A 21,055-nucleotide genomic window follows, 5' to 3' on the forward strand; every position below is an offset into this window, starting at 1 on the left:
GAAAAGGACAAGTGATGCTTTGTTTCCAGCTGTGCCAGTGCTGCAGCTCCCTGGAGAAATGAGGATGCTCTGGGTTTTCCTTGGGGCTGCAGCTGGGATGAACTGAACTCAGTGGAATGTGTCCCAGCCCCCTGTAAATCAGGCTCCCATGCCCCAGCCAGGCTTAAGAGAATCTTGGTCTTCTTTCCTTGCACTTACCTGAAAAAAACCTCAAAAGACAATTTCTCCTTTTAACGTGGCTTTCCGTGGCAGGGGCCAGGGTGGGTGCTGTGTGGGGTAGCTGAGGGAGTCAGTAACTGCTGAGCAGCTGGAGCTGGCCCTTGGCTCAGCCCCTCTGCCTTCAGTCTGTGAGCAGGTGAGGATGTCCAAATGGTCATTTCCCATCGGTGGATTAAAGTATTCAAACCCAAACCCCAACCTGAAGTGTCTTGATTGTTTAAAAGCAGAAACTTTTTAAAAGACGGAAGAAAAGAATTCCAAGTCCTCCCAAAACCTCTTTCCCTGGGCGACAGGACAAGCAGGGCCTGAGCGGGCTTCGGGTCCGTCCCGGTCGCTTCCGGTAGCTCCTGTGCCGGCGCGTGGCGCCGGGAGCCCCACGCCTGACCCCGTATTGCGCAGGCGCAATTGGACCCGGACTACATTTCCCGGCGGCCCCCGCGCCATGGCAACCGCCCGCCTTCTTCCCGGCAGCGCCCGCCGTCCTTTCCGGCTTCGAGCGGCGGCGGCTCCGCGGGGCGGGCCCGCCCCGCCATGGCGTCCTGCGCCGACATCCTCCGCTCCGAGTTCCCCGACTTGGACGGCGAGCTCTTCGCTTACGTGACGGGTGAGCGGCCCCCCTCTGCCCGCTGTGGCTCGGCCTCCCGCGGCGCTGCATGTCGCGACACGTCCCCGCTGTGGCGACAGGCGGCAGCGCCCGAATCGCGACAGGCGGCCGGGGAGGGGTGCGGTGGGGGACCGGGAGGGTGCCACCTGTCGCGACAGCGGCGGGGTGTGCAGCGCCGGCGCCGTGTGCCCGCAGGGATCCTGCACGGCAGCGGGGCGGACTTCGAGTCGGTGGACGAGCTGGAGGAGGCGGTGGGCGAGCTGCTGCGGGAGGTGTCGCAGGACACCAAGGACGACGGCGCCATCAGGGAGATCTGCCAGCGCCTCTTCAACACCCTGCAGCTGTAAGGGTACCCGCCGTTCCCTCGCACCTCCTCACCCCACTCACGCACCTCACCCTCCTCCTCCTCTCCGTAGGGACGAGGGCCAAGCCCAGCGCTGCAGCCAGGTGTTGCTGGATGCCCCCATCCAGCTTTCCCAGATCACTGATGGATACGGTGAGTGATGCCCTCGGCTCACGTCCTGCCGTCGCGGTGCTGGAGCTCGGAAGGGCTCGGGGTGCTGGGTGTGCTCTCCTGACCTTGGGGAGGGGAGCCTCAGGCTCTCCCTCACAGGCACACATCTGTTTCTGGTTTTGCTGCTGAGCTCTGGGCAGCAGTGCCCACGGTGTAAGCTAAGGTGGAGGTGGAGAGATGGCCTTTGGTCCCCTCATCTTGTCGGGAGAGGGATCAGTCATGTCTGGGCATGGGTGGTCATTAAGGCAGGGCTTTGCAGAGCCTCCCTGCCCCACATGCTCACCAAGCCCAACCCCACTGCCTCCTTGCAGGCGACGCCAGCGCGGATCTGCTGCCGGGGCTGCTGCTGAAGAGAGGCCAGACCTCGGTAAGTGAGGGCTCTGCCCTTCCTTGTGGAACAGCTGACACGTGGGGCTGCAGGTGCCCTGCCCTGCTCCAGTCCAGGTTGCCCTTGGAGAGCAGCCAAGGCAGGCAGCAGCCTGGTTAGGAGTATAGCTGCAGGGGCTACTGCTCCTCCTTGTCAAGCTCTCTATAATTTGGGGAACTCTTGACCTTGGTCTTGTGAAGAGGCTCCAGATGAGTTAGCAGCTTATTAATCAGATGAGATCTATTTTGCTGTAATTTCTTAGTGAACTCTGATTTTTGCAAAGACCTTTGGTTCCTACAGCAAGGCCTTTGATTGAGAAAATAGGATGTCCCTGAATGACGTCTTGAATATTCAGCAAGGGGTAAAGCCCTGGGTAATTACAGGAGGGGGGGGTGTTAAAGGTGGGAAGTTAGCAGAAAGCTGCTGCAGGGACATTTTAAGCTCTAGAGCCAGCTGTAGGTTGTTGTGGTTTGGGAAATAAGATCAAGAGCAGAGAAGTTTGGAAGTAGTTCCACTCCATGACCTGAGGAAATCAGGATGTCTGTATTGATGGAATGTGTAGCTCCTCAGGAACAGCCTTGGCTTGCCATCTGTGTTGGATGTGCTAAAATCTGAGCACGGGTGAGGTGCAGGTGTACATCCACCAAGCAAGGGTGGCAGTAGCTGCGCAGCGTGGGCAGTGTCATTGCAGGCTGGTCCCTCACAGAGCTCTTCACTTGGAGGCTGAGACTCAACACGATTCCCACATGTCTGAAAGGGAGTCTTAAGCAAAAACTGGCAGCTCTGGCTGGGTTTGGCACCAGAGTTGCAGCTGGATTCACTTTCCAACTCTTGTGTCTGCAATTCAAAAAAGGATTTTCAGAAAAATTGGAGACAATTCCAAGCAGGCCTGGGGAGGCCTGTCAAGCTTTGGAGGACATGTCTTACTAGGAGATTCAGAAAGCTGGGTATAGTTTACAGAGTGACTCTGTCTGTAGGTGTGGAGTCACAGCTCTAGTAACAAAACTCTCTTCAGTCTGGCATGCAGGTCTCTAATGTGCTCCAGTGCCTGCAGAGTTGCCTAGAAATACCTAGGAGTGTTCTTGGTCAGCCACAAATATTTGACTCTATGCAGGAATAAGCTGGAGTGGGCTGAAAGCCTGGCCAAGACCAGAAGCCAGGTTTAAACACTTGGCGCCTTCTTGCCTTCAGGGTTAATTAAATGTTTTTTGTCTCTGATCCACTGCTCAAGAAGAGTTTGTTCCAAACTGGCTAACGTTTAACGTGTTGGGAAGGGAAACACCTCATGGCGCGCTTCAAGGGTGGGTGCAGGGTATACCAGAAGAGTTACTGGGATGGCAGGTTGCTGCCGTTGAAGTCACTTGGCTGATCCAGGACCCTGGAACTACAGAAACTGACTGTACGAGAGGGTCAGCCAAAACCTCTGCCTTGCTGAGGCAAAACTTGTGTATGAGCTGTTGATTTAGGACTTCATTCCTGAGGTAGCTTCCTGGCCTGATTAGGCTCCTCAAAATATGCTTGAATCTGTCCCAGTTTCCCTGTCCTTCCTCCCTCCCTTTCTTCCAGGCTTGAGAGGTTGACTGATCTTTTTTCTCCCAGAGCTGGGCTTTTGGGGGTTTTGCTGAAGATGCTCTCTCTCTTCTTCAAACTCTCTTCTGTTTCCCAGATGGTGAATGCCAAGAAACTGGAGAAGGCGGAAGCCAGGCTGAAAGCCAAGCAGGACAAGAGGCTGGAGCGGGACTCCCTGAAGTCATCTGGCCCTGTGTGAGTGGGCAGGGCACTTTGAACATCCCCATCCTGCTCTGCTGAGTATGGCTGGGATCTGGCTGTACCAGAGTTTTCCTGTTGAGCCCCCTCTCTGTGTTCTGACTGTCCTCAGAGTCCTTGAGGAGGCATCTGCCAGCCAAGCTTCCAGCAAGAAGGAGACTCGCATGGAGTCATCAGGCAAGAACAAGTCGTACGATGTGCGCATCGAGAACTTCGATGTGTCCTTCGGTGAGCGGTGAGTGCAGTGGGGACTGGGACAGACCCTGCCTGGGATTTTGGACCATGGGGGATTGAGGCTAGTTTGGAGAGCAGTTGAGAAGTTACAGAGTGTGTGGCAAAGATCAGAAAGCTAGGTGGGCACTGACCCTATTGGCTTTGGGCAGGAGGAGCCTGTGATTTTTGCTTGGCTACAGCACAGCCTGAAATACAGCAGGGGCAGGTGGCTGTCCTTTATCCCCTCTTCATGGGACAGTCTGACCAGGGAGCTGCCTGTTCCTTGTTTCAGTGTCCTGCTGACGGGAGCAGACCTGAACCTGGCCTTCGGACGGCGCTACGGGCTGGTGGGCAGGAACGGGCTGGGGAAGACCACGCTACTGAAGATGATCGCCAGCCAGAGCCTGCGCATCCCCTCACACATCAGCATCCTGCACGTGGAGCAGGAGGTGGCAGGGGATGAGACACCAGCACTGCAGAGTGTGCTGGAGTGTGACACCACTCGTGAGAGTCTGCTGCGGGAGGAGAGGGACCTGACAGCCAAGATCAGTTCTGGCAGGTGAGGCGATCCCCTGGATTTCCAGCCCTTCTGTGGCCTCTTGACCACAAGGTTTCATTATGAGGTCTGTCCTTCCAAAGCCAGGCTCTGGCAGGGGTGGGCTGTATCTTGCCCACCTTAGTCCTACCTGGGGAGATCAGCCTCCCCCAGCACTCCAACCCTGACTTGGTGAGTCCCACACACTCCTCCTTTTTCTGCCCTAGGGGAGAAGGGACAGAAGGTGCCAGACTGTCAGAGATCTATGCTAAGCTGGAGGAGATTGAGGCAGACAAAGCCCCAGCAAGGTGAGACAGCCCTGTGAGCACTGCTGTGTGTTGGCATGGCCAGGGCTGAGCAGTGGTTTGGGGTATGGAAGGGTCATGCTGTGGCCCTGGGATCCAGCATGTGGGGATAGGGTTTTCCCTACTTTTCTTCTTGTCTCTTCTCTGTCACAGCTCTGCTGGTTTAGGAATAGTTGAGCTTTCTGCTGAAGCTGGAGGGAATTGTTTTGCCCCAAATGGCTTGTATTGTTGTTGCTGCTGCTGTCTGACATCCCCTAGGTTCCTGGTGCCTGGGGAGCATTTTTGGGATGGTAGTGGTGGTGTGACTCTCTTCCTGGCCAAAGAGATGAAAACTCTTTGCAAATCTGGGACTTCATGTGGATGCCGTGCCCTGCTGGGCTGCATTTCCTAGCCAAGCGCTTTTCTCGGGTGTGCAGGGAAGTTCTCCTGCCCAGAATGGCTTTTAAATATGTAGCAGAGTTCCCTTGGTTTGGTGGTTGTGGGTCTGAGACCTCGGACTTTGCCCTGCCATTGGATGCTGTAGTTGGATTCCAGTTCTCTCTCCCCTTTTCCCCAGGGCGTCCGTCATTCTTGCTGGGCTGGGCTTTAATGCAAAGATGCAGCAACAGACAACCAAGTAAGTTTCCAAACTTTGGGCACTGAAGCAGTGATGAGGCTGGGGAAATGTTCCAGTTGAGCCCCCAGGCACTGCTGTGGCTGTAAGGAAGAGCAAGGGTTTATTCTTGCCTATCCAGTGTGGTCTCCTGCCCTGGGGGTTCCTGTGGTCTCCTGCCACCTTCCTGCTGGACCTCAGATCTTGTGCTGTGCCTGAAATCTCTGCAGGGACAAGTTGCCTCTGAGCGACAGCAGAGCCAAAAGAGCCGTGGGGGAGCAGGGATCCTGCAGGCAGGCAAACACAGTGGTTCTGTGTTGAACAGTAACCCCTCTCTGCATCTTCTCTCCTTAGAGAGTTTTCTGGAGGCTGGAGAATGAGACTGGCCTTAGCCAGAGCCCTGTTTGCCAGGTTGGTGTCCAGGCTTTCATGATCTGGGGTTAAGCCTCCTTGTTGTCCATGCTGCAGAGGTGCTGCCTGGGGGCCCTCTCAATCCAGGTTCTTGAGGTGGGGGGTGTTGGAGGCACTGCAGCTCTGTGTGTGTGATGAGACTCTCTGCACTGACCCTGTGCTCCTTCTGCTTCTGATACCCATGTCTTGTTTTCCCCAGGCCAGATCTCCTTCTGCTGGATGGTAAGTTGATACTGTGAGTCCTCCTTTAAAACTGCTGTGCCTGCCTGTGCCCTTCCTGGGGTTGAGAACATGCCATGGCCTTTATCTGCCTGCTCAAAATAGCCCTGTGTGATGGGTTGGCCTGGCAGCACGGTTGGCAGCAGTGGCACAGGGAAATCTGCCTGGGCAGCAGCTCTCACTGTGCTCAGCACAGCCCTGTCCTGTGACAGAGCCTTGCCCTGTGCTCCAGCCAGGTGGTCTGCATGTCATCCTGCCCCAGGTTTTGTTCCCTTTCCCTTGCTAGTCCCTGGAATGCACCTTGGCTGCCAGTCTGTGCTGGGGGAAGTCCCTTCACTGCAGAGCATGCCCAGGCTGGATAGGGAGTCTGGGTGAGATGCTGCTGTGAGGAGCATTCCTGCTCCTTGAGCCTCAGCCCCCTTGCACACGTGACATTACACCCTACACATGAGTCCCCAGAGCTGGACAGGGAAGGTGTCCAAGCAGGCTCTTTCCTCCCCAGTGCAGATCACTTGCCTTTCCTATGGGAAAAAAATATAATCCAGCCATCCCCATCCCTCCTGACCTCAGTGCCTTTTCCCCTTCCCTCAGAGCCAACGAACATGCTGGATGTGAGGGCAATTCTGTGGCTGGAGAGCTACCTACAGGTACGGGGAGGGGAAGAAGACCTTGATACAAAGAAAGGGTGAGGGAGGGAGGTGTCCTCACCTCCCTGGGTGATGGGACCAACCCCCGTGCTCTGGGTTGATGGTGCTCAGGCCTCCCTCGTGCTGTCTCCTCCAGACCTGGCAGTCGACCATCCTCGTGGTGTCCCACGACAGGAACTTCCTGAACGCCGTGGCCACGGACATCATCCACCTGCACTCGCAGCGGCTGGACATGTACCGTGGGGACTTTGAGAACTTCATCAAGATCAAGGAGGAGAGGCTCAAGAACCAGCAGCGAGAGTATGAAGCTCAGCAGCAGTACCGTGAGCACATCCAGGTACTGGGAGAAGCCAGTGGAGCTGAGGCATTCTTCTCCCAGCCTTGTCCCTTTCTCTCTGCCTTACTGCTCACCACCAGTGAGCAGGGTGGCTGGTGCTGAAGGGGGCTTGGGGCTCTCTGGGGCTTTTCTCTCTCGCAGGTTTTCATTGACCGCTTTCGCTACAACGCCAACCGGGCATCCCAAGTCCAGAGCAAGCTCAAGCTGCTGGAGAAGCTGTGAGTGTCTGTCATGCCCCTCTGGAGGTGGGAAAGGGGCAGTGCTCATGGGAAGAAATGGAGGTTCCCAGGGTACCTGGCAGATACAGTTGTGGTTTGGGCTTTTTGGGTGCCTGTCTCTGGTCAAGGCTTTGGTTAGGATGAGGTGTCACAGAGCTAAAGACTCTTCTTGGGCTTCTGGTGTGGGAGCAGACCCACAGTGCAGAGCACCTTGGTTAGATGTTTCCTCTTCTTTCAGGCCAGCGCTGAAACCTGTGGACAAGGAATCTGAGGTGATCATCAGGTAAGTGTCCCCTGAGCCATTGTTTGGAGGGCACTTTGCTCCATTTCTGACATGAACTTCTCCAGGCTGCTGTCCCAGCTGGGACAACCACCCCTTCGTGTGGGCTCATTTTACTCTGATAGGGAAACCAGACAGGTCTCCTCATTCAGGCTGGGTTCCCTCTTGGGGCCAGGGCTACAGGTCTTTGTTGCTTTCTCCTGACCATCCTTCCCTGAGGCCCTGCATGGTAGGGAGCCCTCCTTGTCACCTGGGGGGTTACGGAGGTTGTTCTGAGTGGTTTGGAGTCTCTGAAGTTCCTGGCTATCTCTCTCCTCTTCCTGCCTCTTCAGGTTCCCCGATGGCTTTGAGAAGTTCTCCCCCCCTATCCTGCAGCTGGATGAAGTAGACTTTTATTATGAGCCAAGTCACTACATCTTTCATTCCCTCTCTGTCTCTGCTGACCTGGAGTCCCGCATCTGTGTGGTATGTGGGATTGTAGAATAATGGAGGCTGTGAGGGAGGCTGTGAGGGACCTTGGGAGGACCCTGCTCAAAGCAGGAATAGCTTTGATTAAAGGTCAGGATGCTCAGGTCCTTGTCCATTTGAATTTTGGATGTTTCCAGGGAGGACAATTTCTTCCATTCCACTGGGTCCCATCAGAGCATTTGATCATCCTCATTTTGAGGATGGGACACTAGGACATTTTGCCTAGTACCGTTTAGAACTTGTGATTTCATCCTTTCACTGGATACCTCTGGGAAGAGACTGGATCCATATACAACCTCTGTTAGATGACAGCAGCATGTAGTGGGGGCCCTGCTACGTTGGATGGGACAGCAGACACTGTGTTTGCAGAGGAGGCTGGGACTGGGTGATCCTTAGGCTTGAGAGTTGGGGAGGGGACATCTGGCACTGCTGCCAGAGCTGCTTGTCAGTGATAGAAATGCAGCTTAGAAATGTACACCATTTGTGCTCTGTCCTGCTCCCCCTCATCATCTGCAAGAACTGAAATTCCCTGCTCATTGCCCCCCTCTCTAAAGTGCCTTCATGGATTTCACATTCTCCAATGCTGCTGCTACTTTTCTAGGTTGGGGAAAATGGAGCTGGCAAGTCAACCATGCTAAAGATCTTAATGGGAGAGCTGGCACCAGTCAGAGGGATCAGGCATGCTCACAGGTACCTGGTTGGAAGGGCTGGGGGACAGGGAGGAATGGTGCAGCTGGGGGCCTCCTGGGCTGTGCTTTGGAGCAGTGTGTGCTTTAGTGGCTGGGATGGGTCCAGCGTACCCACACATGTGCCCCCTTATGGCACGGCAGCTATGAATGCTGTGGTTGTAGGGTCTGGTACCAGCTCCCAATTGTTCTTCTCATTCTGCAGAAACCTAAAGATTGGTTATTTCAGCCAGCACCATGTGGATCAACTAGACTTGAATATCAGTGCTGTAGAGTTACTGGCAAGAAAGTTCCCAGGTGAGTTTTTGTTGATCCCAGAGGTCTCCTTTGCTGTATGTGGAGGAGCATTGATTTGTCCATGCTCCTGGCCGAAGGCTCTGTCCCATCAGTGCTTAAGGGTCACTGCCAACACTGGGACAACTCTCCTCATCCAGCCAAGTTCAGGTCATCAGCCATGAGAAGAAGGTAGCTGGTAGTCTGCAGATCTCAGGCTGGTGCCAAGTTTGGGGGCAGATGAGCTGCTTTCCTGCTCATAGGATGAGCACTGGATGCCCCTTTCCCAGTTACCAAAACCTCTGGTTCCTTTCTCCATTACTTGACACCGTGACAGGGACTTGGGAGTAGCATCACTTAGTATCAGTCACCAGCCCTGCAGCCCCTGTCCTCATTGTGTCAGTCGGGTTTTCCCTGCAAACCCCTTGCATGGGAGGGAATTGCCTGGAAGTGCTGCTGATCTCCCATTTGCTGGTCTGGCAGAGGCTGTCCAGCTGTGACCCTGTGTCACACCAGGCGTGCCATAGCTGTGTTGTGACATGATCCTGCAGGGAAGACGGAGGAGGAGTACCGGCATCAGCTGGGGAGCTACGGCATCTCCGGAGAGCTGGCCGTGCGTCCTGTGGCCAGCCTGTCTGGGGGCCAGAAGAGTCGGGTGGCCTTTGCCCAGATGACTATGCCCTGGTAATGTTCTCCCACGTGCTGTTAATTTTTGCATGGCTTCATCCCTGGAGCTTGCTTCACCAGGAGGAAGGCAGGCATCCAGGGCCTTTCTGCTACCTCACAGAAGCCGTGTCCTTGGGGGTTCTTATGGAGAGGGAGGTGTCACCCTGGGGAAACTGTGTGGATGGAGGCAGGTGGTTTTCTCCCACTGCTTTGGGCTCACAGGGATAAGAGGTATCCCTGGGACTGGGCAGTGCCAAGCCTGGGCCAGGCACATGCCAATGGCTGTGGCTCTAAGCAGCTAAAGCAGCAGTCAGGGTGCAGACCCAGCCTGAGCTTGTTTCACTGCATCCTCAGAGCTGTCTTCTCTTCCAGTCCAAACTTCTACATCCTGGATGAGCCAACAAATCACCTGGACATGGAGACCATTGAGGCGCTGGCAAAGGCACTGAATAAGTTCCGGGTAAGGTTCTCCCAGCAGCATCGCTTGTTTTTCTAGCACCTCTTGCAGCTCAAGTTACTTGGTATGTCAGCCAGAGGTGGATGTTGAAATACCAGCAGTGACTTCAAGTCTGGGACAGTTTGGGAAATTAGTCACATTCTGCCTTAGCCATCCATCCTGGTGGTTTGTTTTCATGATGGCTTTGGCTAGGAGTGGCTGAGAGAGGCAGTAGCAACTCAGAAAGCACCTTGTCCCATCCTCACTTACACTCTGGCTTCTCACCATGCTGTGTGCAGCTCCCAGCCTTGCCTTGAGGCCACTCAGATCTTCCTTAGGCACATTTTATGCCTGATCTCTAAAGATTCAGCCTCCAGATACCACTGTGATCAACCTGGATCTCACTGGTTGTTGCTCAGGTTGGGGCCATTTTCCTATGACAAAAGCTTAGCTGAGGCTGCTCAGGGCCCTACCCAGACACCTTTTCACTGTTACGGACTTTGTGTGGATTCTCCATCCTTGAAGTTGTTGGAGACCTGGAGAGCCAGTAACAAACCTTGCACTTGCCTTCTGAGAGAGGAGATTAAATATGTTACTAAGGCACATGGCTCCTCCATAGGTGATCTGCCTGTCCCCCTAAAGGGAGGAAAAACTGGGATGAGCTCCCTGCCAGTAAAATGCTGTTAAGTTTTCCCTGGAGCTGATGGAAACCTGAAGTGCTGGGCACAGGCTAGACAGAGGCACAAGATCTCCATGCCAGCAATCCTGGGCCCTGGGTTATGCTCCACTGAGTTCCCAATTTTCCCAATTGTGTGTTGACAGGGTGGTATAATCCTGGTGTCCCATGACGAACGCTTCATCCGCCTGGTGTGCCAGGAGCTGTGGGTGTGTGAGAACGCCACCGTCACGCGCATCGAGGGTGGCTTTGACCAGTACAGAGACATCCTGAAGGAGCAGTTCCGGAAGGAGGGTTTCCTATAAGGGAGGTGGGAGCCGGACTGCACCAGGGGCTGGAGGGCAAAGCTCAGCCACCTCGGCTTCCATCCCAACTGTGCCTGGCAGAGCGCCGAGGACGCTGCTGCCCACATGGACCGTCAGCCATGCCATCAAACTGCCCCTGACCTGCTCTCCCCTCCCGGAGCCGGGTGGAAGGACAGCGCGGGAGCAGGAGCCTGGTGTGCGTGGCCAGGGGCGCGCCAGGGGCTCTGTCACTGGCCAGGGCTGTGCCTGGCACTGGGCACGCTGAGAAGGCTGTGCCTGGAGCTGCTGCTGTGCCGAGAGGAGGGAAGGCAGAGCATCCTGACCCTCGGTTTAACTCTGTGCTCTGCAGGGCAGAAGAGCTGTTCTCTGTGTTTCTTTGCTTCACCCTCTGCCTTTTTCTTTGTTTTTTTGTTTAACTGCCTGAGCACTAGTCCGGCTCCATCACATGCCACTGTCCTCCCTGCTGCCTTGGAGGGAAATGAGGCATTTGCTGCTAAAAGTGACCCCTGCCTCTTCCCCAGCCCCCCAGTGCTGGGGCTTGCTTATGTCTTTAGTGCCAAGGGAGCCAGAGCCCAGTTCTCCTGGGCGTGGTCCCTGCTCCTTTCCCTGTGCTGCTGCCGGTACCACCTCGCTGCCTGCCTTGCCTTTGAGCCGGCTCAGGGGTGGACTGCCCTGGGGTGGGCTGCCCAGCATCCCTCTCTGCCCACCCACACAGAGGTTGTGGTGTAAATAAACCCGGGACACAGTGGGTGCGATGCTCTCCTTTCCTTGGGGGGGTGTGGGGCTTGATTTTGGAGGGGAGGGGGGGATTGTCCTGCTGTTGCCTCAAGCACAAGGCTCTTAAGGGGGAGATGCTTTCCAGATTATTCTCTCTGAGTTAAATGGCAGCTCTGTGGTGCAGGTGGAGTGTGCCAGTGTCCCACTGGACAGTGGGAGGCCACCGCCCACCTTTCAGGGCATGGAGCTGGTGTGAGGCTGGGTTGGATGTCAGCTGTGGAGAGTACAGGATCCAGTTGTGGCTTGAGGGGGAAATGGGCCCAGGGTGGGCAGGAGGAAGGGGGCAGAGCTTTAAATTACATTGAGCAGGGAATGGGGATGTATTTCTGGGCGTCAGAGAGGAACGAGGAAACATCAACACCTTAGGAAGCAACAGGGTAAGACCCATAAATTGTCTCAAAGGAGTTACTAGGCAGGGCTTCTCCCAGATGGCAAAAAGGCCCCCAGCTGAAGTGTCTCCACACCAAAGCATGCAGCATAGGTAACAAGCAAGAGGAGTTGGAAACCATGGTGCAATTAAAAATCTATGACTTAATTGCTGTCAAAGAAACAGACATGCCACACGACTGGAATACTGCAATGGGGGGGCTACAAGATTTCAGAAGAGAGGACGGGAAGGAGGGGCAGGGGTGTTGTACTCTCTTAAGGAAGGGACAGGTAATGAAGAGCTGCCTCTGAGTAACAGCCATGAACAGGCTGAGAGCCTGTGAGTAAAAATCACCAACAGGACCAGCAAAAGACATCCTGTGTTTGGCATCTACTACAGGCTGCCTGGTCAGGGAGGCTCATGATACAGCTGCCTTGCTTCAGATATGTTGGCAAACTTGGTGTATCTTCAAGTCCTGCCTCCAAGTTGTTTATGAAGATTTGAAGAGCATTGGCTTTAAAATTGAGCTCTGCAGAACCCCACTAGTGACTGGTCACCAGTCTGATGCCACCACATTCACTATAACCTGACCCATGAGCCCATTGCTCACCCATCCCATGACATATTTATCCAGCTGTGAGAGACCATATTGAAAGCTTTACTGAACTCCACATTTTGTGTCAAGGCTTCCCTAGATCAACTACTTGAGTCACCTTGTCCTTAAAGGAAGTTAAGTTTCTCAAGCAGAACTTTCCTCGCATTAACTTGTGCTGGCTGTGACTGATGCCTGCGTTGTCCTTCAGGTATTTTTCCATAACTCTCAGAATAATCTTCTCCATAATTTTACTAGGCACTGAAATGTGACTGACAGGCCTATAGTGCCCAGGATCATCCCTCTAGTCCTTTCAGGGAAAATGTTTGCCAGTTTCCAGTCGAGTGGGATCTCTCCAGATTCCCATGACAGTTTAAAAATCCTTGAGAGAGGTCTCATGATGACATCCACCAGCTCTTTTGAGTACTTTTGGGTTAATTCCTGTAAAGGGATTCAGCTGGAACAGCAGATCCTGTGCAAGTTTGGGATCGACTGGGAGTTTATCATTCTCACAGCCATGGTCCTCCAGCTCAGGGACCCCTAGAGCCCATCACTGGTGTTGAAAGTTGAAGAAGGCATTAAACATCTTTGCCTTGTCTATGTACCTACTTGTGGGGTGCCCATCCTCATCTGGTAACGAGAAAATATGAATTCAGGGGTGGCTTTTGCTGTTGACATATTTTTAAAAGAGGGAGTGACTTTTTTACACAGGCAGGGACGAGAGATGGGGGGGATGGCTTTAAAGTGAAAGGGGGAACACTTACTTTGGATGTTAGGATGAAATTCTTCCCTGGGAGCGTGTAGAGGCAGTGGTCCAGGTTGGCCAGAGCAGCTGTGGATGCCCCAGCCCTGGAGCTGTTCCAGCCGATGTCGGATGGAGCCCCCGGTGGGGTGGGGTGGGCGCTGGCCCGGCCCCGGCGCGCGGGGACCGTTCGAACGCGGTGTTCCCCCCGAGCCCCAACATTCCATGAGCCGCGACCCCGCGCGGGCGGTGGGCGGTGCCGCGGCGTTGCCGTTGGCGGCGGCGGCGGGTCCGGGCGAGTCCAGCCGGGCTGCGCTCCCGTACTCGGTACCGGGAGGGGCGGACACTCACCGGCACCCCCCCGCACCGGGACGGCCGGCGCGAGGCCCCGCCCCCGCCTTCCCCGCCACCAGGTGGTCCCGCCCCTGCGGCCGGGGCGGCGCTCGAGCCTCGCTCCCACCGGCGGCGGGCACCGCACCGCACCGCACCGGGACTGCTACCGGCACCGGGACTGCTACCGGCACCGCCACCGGCACCGGCATGAGCGCCGGCGGGCAGCCGGCGGAGCCCTGCCCCCGCGGCGGGCCGTGCTCGGCGGGGAGCAGCCCCGTGCCCAGCCCCGCGTCCCCGGCGCCCGAGGAGGTGAGCGGGGCGGCGGGGAGCGGATGGTGGTGGGGGGCGGCTGCGTGCTGGGCATCGGGGGTGCGGGGGTGCCCTCCGGAGCGGGGGGGTCGTCTGTGTGTGCGTGGAGGGGGGTGGGCTCGTGTGGCTGTGTGTGTGCAGGGGGGGTCCCCCCTGTGTGTGTGCGGGCGGGTGGGGGGGAGTCCCTTCTCTGTGTGTGTGTGTGTGCGCTGGGGGGGGTCCCCTCTGTGTGTGTGTGAAAGGGGGAGGGGGTCCCCTGTGTGTCTGTGTGTCCGGGCGGGTCCGCTCTCTGTGGCTGTGTGTGTGTACGGGGGGGTTCACTCTGTGTCCGTGTGTGTACGGAGAGGGGTGTCCTCTGTGTGGCCGTGTGTGTGTACGGGGGGGTCCCTCGGTGTGGCTGTACGGGGGGGTCCCCTGTGTACGGCCATGTGTGCGCGGGGGGGTTGTGGGTCCCTCCGTGTGTGTCTGTGTGTGCTGGGGGGGCCGTGTGTCGCGGAGGGCCTCGTGGGGGAGCGCTGTGTGCGGGGGGGCGGTGGTGCCGGAGGGGGAAGCTTGGTGTGGAGGGCTGGGGGGGCTCTGTGTGTGTGTGAGTGTCTGTGTGTGCGCGGGGGGGGGGGCGGCTCCGTGTGTGCCCGCGGGGGCTGTGCGTGGGAGAGGAGCCCTCGGGGGGTGGCTGTGGCCACGGGCGGGGGATGTCGCCCCGGGGGGGGCGGCGGCGGCACTCTGGGTCCCCATGAGGGGGCCCGGGGTGCTCGGGTGGGCTGGGGGCTGCGGGGGTGCCGGGGTGCCCGTGTGTATGCAGGGGAGCGGGGGTGCTGCGCGCCGGTCCGGGGGGAGCGGGGGGTCCCGTGCCGGCGCGGTTGCCGCGGGCGCGGGGGTGTCGGTTTGGGGGGCGGGGTCCCCCCCGGCCGGTCGGCCGGGGCAGGACCGGCAGCGCGGCGCCATCTTGGGAGCCATCAGGTGCCCGGCGCGGGGACGCGCGGTGCGGGGGGGCCGCCACCGACACCCCCTCCCATCCCCGGCCGCCGCCGCGGGGGGAGCGCTGCGGCCCGGCCCCGGCTCCCCCTCGATCGGCCGCGGGGTGCGGGGCCGCCCCGGTGGGGCGCTGGTGCTGCCGGCGGCGCCCGGCCCTCCCACCGCTCCCCCCGCGGGACCGAGCCCCGAGCGCGCCGGGCGCTGCCCCGGGAGCGTCCCCCGTCCCGGAGTCACCGGCCGTGGGTGGACATCCCGGCACCGGGCCCCCGAGCCGCTGATTCAGGCTCCGCCAGCGGCTGCCCGGCTCTGGGTGTCCCGGCATGTCGTCACGGTGTCGTCGCGTGTGTCCGGCCCTCCCCGGCCCCCCCGCCCAGCCCCGCCACCACCCCGCCCGGGATCTGGGTTTAAAGGGAAGGGCTGCATTTTCCTCGGCAGATGAGGAAGACTTACGGGAAGGATGGGTGTTTGGGTGACCTCGATATTCTGTGCTTGTAAATCTGCCGGGTGGTCCAGGGCTGCCGCCAGAGCCGGCTGTGATATCGGCCTGGCTGGGATATCCCGGGAGTTTAACCCACTGGTGGTGTTTGTTGCAGCCACTTCAGAAACGGCGGAGAACCGTGGAGGATTTCAACCAGTTCTGCACCTTCGTTCTGGCCTATGCAGGCTACATCCCCTACCCCGAAGAGGTAAGTGGGCTTGCATGGTGTTCCTCTACAAAGACACTGGTTCTCCTGGTCTCCCTGCCATGTGCAGACTCAGCTCCTAATCTTTGACAATCATGGATTGGTTTGTGTTGGAAGGGACCTTAGAAATCACCTAGTTTCAACTCTCCTACCATGGGCAGGGGTGCCCCCACTAGATCAGGTTGCTCAGGGCCCATCCAGTCTGGCCTTGAAGTTTGGGTAGACGCTGCTGGAGAGTCGTTCTCTCTTTACCCCAAATATCTGTGCTCTGGTCTCCCCTGCTAATCCTTCATCTTCCCCTCTTGCCACTAGTATGTGCCCTGGACCCATGGAGGCAGCATGAGCCCCCAGAACAGCACGGGGAGCACTCAGGACAGCGACAGCTCAACCTCATCTCACTCCTCTGATGGCCACATCCCCATGGACAATAGGAAGAGCAGGAATGCTGTGGCCAGGGGTGCTGTGGGCAGTGGCCTCCTAATGAGCAGCCCTGCCTTTTCTACCGCCTTCTACAACGTCCGGCCCCAGCAAATCAAACGGAAGAAGCCACCAGCAAAGAAACGCATTTTGGAGCAGGAGGTGAAGAAGAGGGTGCCGCTGAGCGCTTGGAAAGACTTTGGGGCAGAGCAGGATGGGGTGAAGCAGCTGGCTGCACTGGCAGGACAGCTGTCTCCTGTGAAAGAGGAGCTATTGGAGCCTTCCCTCAACCCGCCTGGGGACCCCCAGCCCAACTCCCTCCTGGAGGAGCCAGTGACGGAGGAGAAGGACTTGATGTATGGAGCACAGGGAACTGAGAAGCCAGCAGATGATCCTCAGCTTAAGGAGCATGACCCCTTCTCTGCAGAGAGGAAAAGCCCTAGTCCCTGTAATACCTTGGACCAAAGCACAGGGGAAGATACAAGCAGAGACACCTCCCAGCTCAGTGGTAAGTGTCTGGGGGACTGCAGAGGGTCCTGTTGTGCTGCAGCCAGTGCCAAACATTGTCCCTCCCTCAGCTGGAGCCACCCTTGCTGGCCACAGGGAGGGCCTGTCCATAGCCCCAGCTTTTCCCAGCAAGAGTAATACTTTTGATACCTGGGGGACTGAAGAGCAGAGGGCAGGAAGCTGACCTGCCCTTTGGTAGCTCTGTTCTGCAGAGCAAGGGCTGCAGACCTGAAACAGGTCTGAAGTGTGGTGTAGGGCTGCCTTACTCATCTGATTTTGTTTTTTTTTTTTCTTTTTCCCCTTTTGCAACTTTAGCAGTTGAATTTGCAGAAGTTCCCAACACCAAAGCAGAAGGTGAGTGGGGGGCTGTCCCATTTAACAGCAGTGGAACTGGCTGGTGTGGCCACAGCCAGACCTGCAGCTGGTAAGGTGGTGTCTGAGCCGTGTCTCTCTCTCTCTCTGAGCAGATGACGATGCCTGGGATCTGATCACTTGCTTCTGCATGAAGCCCTTTGCAGGGAGGCCCATGATTGAATGTAATGAGTGTGCTACCTGGATCCACCTCTCCTGTGCCAAGATCCGCAAATCCAACGTGCCTGACATTTTCATCTGCCAGCGGTGCCGGGATGCCAAGCAGGAGATTCGCCGCTCCAACCGAGCTCGGACAGTGCCCCGCAAGCGCCTCGTTGACTGATGCTCCTGCAGAGCAGGAAGGCCGGGGGTCCCTTTTTAACCTGAAGACTTAGACAATCAATGCACTGGCAGGGGAGGGGCTGGGACACAGGGCCGGACTGTCCCCCTCACACCTCTGGCCCCTGAAAGCTGCCCTGCGTGTTCTCCCCGAGGATCGAATCGGCCACAGAGCTCGGTTATCCCAGAAGTGTGCAGGGGGTAGGAGGGTGGTCCAGATGCTCATCCCTGTGGGTGGTGTGTTAGTGTTTGTGATCTCCTGGGGCCCCACATGCACTAACTGTTGGATCCCACCTCCTCCTCACAGCCCCTCCAAAGAGCCCTGCCCATGTGCCTTCTGCACTTTCCCTGGGGGATGCAGGACCCGCTCCTGTCCTGGTGACACTCAGCCCCTACCTGCCAGTCCCCATGACTATAATTCTTAACTGGGTTCTTTCCTACTTGCACATCTGGTTACTGTGGGACCACAGCTGGGGGCAGGGTGTGGGACAACCCCCTGTCACACAGCAGCCCCCAGGCTCGTCCCTGTGCCTCTCTCCTCCTGTGGAAAGCCTGGGCCCCAAAAGTGCTTTATGTTTTTATAGTTCATTTGTATCATAGTTAATTTGTATTATAGTTACTTTGTATTATAGTTAATTTGTATTATAGCAAATTCTGGTCCTTGCCCTGTGGAGTGTGACTGGAGTCTTATGTATATAATAAATACTTTTGCCATAACAGTGGTGGCTTTGGCATAGGTCAGTGACCTTGATTCTCTTGGGTGTCTCTTGGGTGATTCTCACCCAAGTGCTCCCTGCTTCCCTTCTCCTGTGCCTGGGAGGGGTCCCAGTGTAGGGACACCTCTCAGCCCTGCTATTCCCCCAGGTAAATCCCAAGCTGCAAAAACAACAGGAAACGAGCACCAGTGCATCTATATTTAATTTGGCAATGACCACCTGCCCACACTACTGCAGTTTACAGGGATGCTCCATGGGTAGGTCCTCTGGAGGGGCATGGCCTGGGGAACAACCTCCTCAGTGGGAATCGTGTTCCAGAGCCTGCTGCCATTTCACAGGGAATGTCATGGGTTATTCCACAGGAGCAGCAGGTCCTTCCTCAGGGAGGAAGGGTGTCCATGTGCCTTTGCTCTGATGCTTAAGGCACATCACTGGCTCACAAGAAGAGTTTTGCTCTTGGGCTCTGATAAACCTTCCTTGTCTCTGTCTCCACTCTGGAGTGCAGTTAGAAAATAGTCCCAACAGCAGATGAGGTACCAAAGTTTCCAGTTTTCTCCACAAAATAAGCCTCTAATTCCAGCACAGAGATGTCATTGGCTTCATTTGCAGATCCAGACGTGTGCCAGCTTCCATCAGGCATGCTGTTGGGACAGGTGCAGTGAGGGTGACAGGACAAGAAGGCTCTGGGGTCTGGCTGGGGCAGCAAGAAGGCACCGTTTGTGGGGACCCTTACCAAGCAGGGTCCTGCTGGTACAACTTTTCAGTTCCAAGGCTGTGAACAGTTCAGGAACAGCAACTAAACTGGGTATAATTTCTATGCTAGGGAAAAAAGCTGGAGTTATGCAGCCAAACAAGTATCCAGTTGAGGTAGGCAGGCAGTGGTCTATTCCTCCTTGGCCCAGACAGAGCTGCCTGCCTTCTGCTCCAGGTGGGGAATCACAGCTTCCGTGTAAAACTTCTCCAGCTTGGGCACCGTCTTCCCCCAGAACTCCCTGTCAAACTCCACGGGGACCACAGCTGTCTCCTTGTTGGTGTGCACCACGAAGTCAGCCCGCTGCAAGCCAGTGGTTCCAAGCTGGCACTGGACCTGTGTAAAGTAGGGATGATTCTTCTTCAGGGCATAGGAATCCCCATCCACCTCCAGGCAGAAGTCCTTGTCCTTGCAGGCCTCACGCACCGTCCTGTTCCTGTGCTTGTAGGGACACTTCACCTCCAGCAGCCCCAGGTCCTTCCCTGTGGCCGGATCCTTGATGATCCCATCCGGGCTGGCAGCAAGCCAATTCTTCTCCGGGTGAATGAAGAGGCCACAGTCCTCCACTTGCACTGGCTTGCCCCCCTTCTGTGACTTCTGCTTGTAAGCCTCCACAGCCACCTTCTCATTGCGGATCCCCCAGGACATGGCTGGAGTCTGCACCTTGGAGCCAGAGCTCACCACCTCTTTTAAGTAGGACTTGGGCACCTCGTCTGTCTTGCTGTTGGCGAACCTGCTGTTGGCAATTTTGGGGGCCACGGAGGCAGTGATGCGGTTCTCCCGCCACTCGTACCACTTGGGGTTCTCCCGCTGGCCCCGGGTCTCCTTCTCCACCCTCGGGATGTCCTGGCTCTTCACAGGGGGCAGGAACTGGTCACAGGCCTTGCTCAGGTCAGCCCCAGGCTGCTGCTTCTGTGCGTACAGGTCACTTCTGGCAGGACCAGCGGCTCCCTTGGCACCAGGCACCTTCTGGGTTGTAGAACTCCTGGTGGGTGCTCTGCTCTTGGCCCCAGCATCTCCTCGGGCTCCGCGGGATGCTGTGGATGTCGGCTGAGCAGAGTCTGCCTTTGTCCCCCGGCCCTGCGTGGGGGTGGTAGCCTTGGCAGCCGAAGCGCTTCGGGATTGGCTCCCTGCAGCTGCGCCCTTGGCCCGGGTGGCTGAAGTGGAAGGCGAAGGCGCAGCGGGAGCAGTTTTGGAGGCGGTTGTGGCTGGTCGGGGGGATGATGTGCCAGCAGACTCCTTCCTAGGTCTCCCCATTGCTACAAGTCAGAGGATCTTGTACTGTGGACATGGAATAAAGTTTAATGCAGATCTTCACAACACTTATTTTCCTTTTCTTAGCCCTCCCTGCGCCTGCGCCAGGGCACACCGTGTCCGTGCCAGAACTGCTACTCCCACACCTTCCCTCGGCTCACGTGTCTGGGTGGAATGGTAGCTGGCCCAGCTGGGGTGCTTGTTCTCACCCCCTTTCCCCGCATCCCAGCCCGGGCCCCGAGGATAGGGCGGGGGCACAGCGGAGCCATCTCCGCCGGGACGCGGCAGCGGCGCCCGCAGGAGCCACTTCTGCCCGGGGGCCAGGAGCGCTCCCCGCGGGCCCATCCGCTCGGCCAGCGAGGGTGCCGGGCAGGCGCGGGGACGGGAACCCCCAGCACCACCCCGGGGATCCCGGGCGTGCTCCGGGACCGCGGTGCGGAGCTCCCCGCCCGGTGCCGCCGCTCTCACCGCTCCGCCGCCGCCGCCGCTCCGGAAGCGCGTCCCGCCTTCCCCACATGCCGCAGGGGCGGCGGCCCGAGGCTGCGGGAGGGAGGAGGGCGGTGCGGGGCCGGGCCGGGCGCAGCCGTCGCTCAAGGCCCCGGTCCCCGCTAGAGGGAAGCAGCCGCTCGGCCATTGGCGCCGCGGGATCTGTCCGGGCATGCCCGCTCCGCTCCGGCCCGACATCCCTCTGCCTTCCCCCGCATCATGCCCCCCGGCACCCCCGGACATCTTACGCCGGGCTGGAGACAAACCCGCAGCCCCGCCCGTGGGCAAGGGTCCGAGCCCGGCCCTCTCGTAGCCCATCCGCGCCCGTGGGCAGGGGGCTGAGCCGCTCGAGCTCCACTGTGAAGGAACAGCTGACCTGACGCGACCCCGCCGAGCCCCGGTGGCCCAAGCTGATCTGAACCTGCACGTCCCGCCGCGAGCAGACGTTCGGGAGAAGGGCAGGAAGCTGGAGCGGCGATAGCACCGCGGAGCGCCCGCTGTGCTGCCTGTGAGCTGGTCCCGGCGCAGGGATGGCACAGCCCCACCCCGAGCCTCGCCGAGGGCTGGGCCCCGTGCGGGAAGCAGAGACAGGCGTCACGGCACGGGAGTTTCGGGTTCCTCAAATCCAGGCGGTTTCGGTTTCCCCGGAGGGGCTGGCGCCGCCGAGTGAGCCCCGGCGGGGAGGCTGCTGAGAGATCCCCCCGGGCCCGCCCCACGG

General features: G+C 57.8%; 3 protein-coding genes across 6 annotated transcripts; 2 read left to right on the plus strand and 1 right to left on the minus strand.

Annotated features, from left to right (window-relative positions):
• The first annotated feature begins 714 nt into the window (after positions 1-714).
• On the plus strand, positions 715-11,474 carry ABCF3 (ATP binding cassette subfamily F member 3). The gene is made up of 21 exons (XM_084211919.1): positions 715-823; positions 1,019-1,166; positions 1,240-1,319; positions 1,649-1,704; positions 3,371-3,468; positions 3,584-3,706; positions 3,977-4,243; positions 4,447-4,527; positions 5,081-5,140; positions 5,471-5,527; positions 5,727-5,749; positions 6,338-6,393; positions 6,530-6,730; positions 6,872-6,948; positions 7,187-7,231; positions 7,561-7,693; positions 8,298-8,386; positions 8,588-8,679; positions 9,207-9,339; positions 9,694-9,781; positions 10,580-11,474. Exons 1-21 carry the CDS (start codon positions 751-753, stop codon positions 10,736-10,738), a joined length of 2,139 nt encoding a protein of 712 aa, XP_084068045.1. The 5' UTR covers positions 715-750; the 3' UTR covers positions 10,739-11,474.
• A 1,989-nt stretch (positions 11,475-13,463) lies between these two features.
• On the plus strand, positions 13,464-17,793 carry LOC311157458 (PHD finger protein 13-like). Of its 2 annotated transcripts, XM_084212174.1 has the most exons (5): positions 13,464-13,858; positions 15,427-15,519; positions 15,829-16,441; positions 16,756-16,794; positions 16,908-17,793. In XM_084212174.1, exons 1-5 carry the CDS (start codon positions 13,757-13,759, stop codon positions 17,132-17,134), a joined length of 1,074 nt encoding a protein of 357 aa, XP_084068300.1. In that variant the 5' UTR covers positions 13,464-13,756; the 3' UTR covers positions 17,135-17,793. The 2 variants fall into 2 exon arrangements, with proteins under 2 accessions (XP_084068300.1, XP_084068299.1); XM_084212173.1 differs by lacking the exon at positions 16,756-16,794 and having other exon boundaries at positions 13,594-13,858.
• Positions 17,794-18,042: 249 nt separating this feature from the next.
• Positions 18,043-20,879, minus strand: LOC311157318 (uncharacterized protein). Of its 3 annotated transcripts, none has more exons than XM_084211955.1 (2): positions 20,759-20,879; positions 18,043-19,878 (listed from the first exon to the last, which is right to left on the minus strand). In XM_084211955.1, the coding sequence occupies exon 2, from the start codon at positions 19,852-19,854 to the stop codon at positions 18,730-18,732; it is 1,125 nt and encodes a 374-aa protein (XP_084068081.1). In that variant the 5' UTR covers positions 19,855-19,878; positions 20,759-20,879; the 3' UTR covers positions 18,043-18,729. The 3 variants fall into 3 exon arrangements, with proteins under 3 accessions (XP_084068081.1, XP_084068079.1, XP_084068080.1); XM_084211953.1 differs by having other exon boundaries at positions 20,714-20,862; XM_084211954.1 differs by lacking the exon at positions 20,759-20,879 and adding an exon at positions 20,320-20,366.
• Between the last annotated feature and the right edge of the window lie 176 nt (positions 20,880-21,055).

This window comes from Fringilla coelebs (assembly GCF_963513975.1).
Source record: "Fringilla coelebs genome assembly, chromosome: 10".
Taxonomy (NCBI): Eukaryota; Metazoa; Chordata; class Aves; order Passeriformes; family Fringillidae; genus Fringilla; species Fringilla coelebs.

Coding starts and splice junctions, on each gene's coding strand:
- ABCF3 (XM_084211919.1), top strand. CDS start 751: ATGGCGTCCTGCGCCGACATCCTCCGCTCCGAGTTCCCCGACTTGGAC. Junction 5,141..5,470: donor ATGCAGCAACAGACAACCAA/GTAAGTTTCCAA, acceptor TTCTCTCCTTAG/AGAGTTTTCTGGAGGCTGGA. Junction 7,694..8,297: donor TGGAGTCCCGCATCTGTGTG/GTATGTGGGATT, acceptor CTACTTTTCTAG/GTTGGGGAAAATGGAGCTGG.
- LOC311157458 (XM_084212174.1), top strand. CDS start 13,757: ATGAGCGCCGGCGGGCAGCCGGCGGAGCCCTGCCCCCGCGGCGGGCCG. Junction 13,859..15,426: donor CGTCCCCGGCGCCCGAGGAG/GTGAGCGGGGCG, acceptor TGTTTGTTGCAG/CCACTTCAGAAACGGCGGAG. Junction 16,442..16,755: donor AGACACCTCCCAGCTCAGTG/GTAAGTGTCTGG, acceptor TTGCAACTTTAG/CAGTTGAATTTGCAGAAGTT.
- LOC311157318 (XM_084211955.1), bottom strand. CDS start 19,854: ATGGGGAGACCTAGGAAGGAGTCTGCTGGCACATCATCCCCCCGACCA.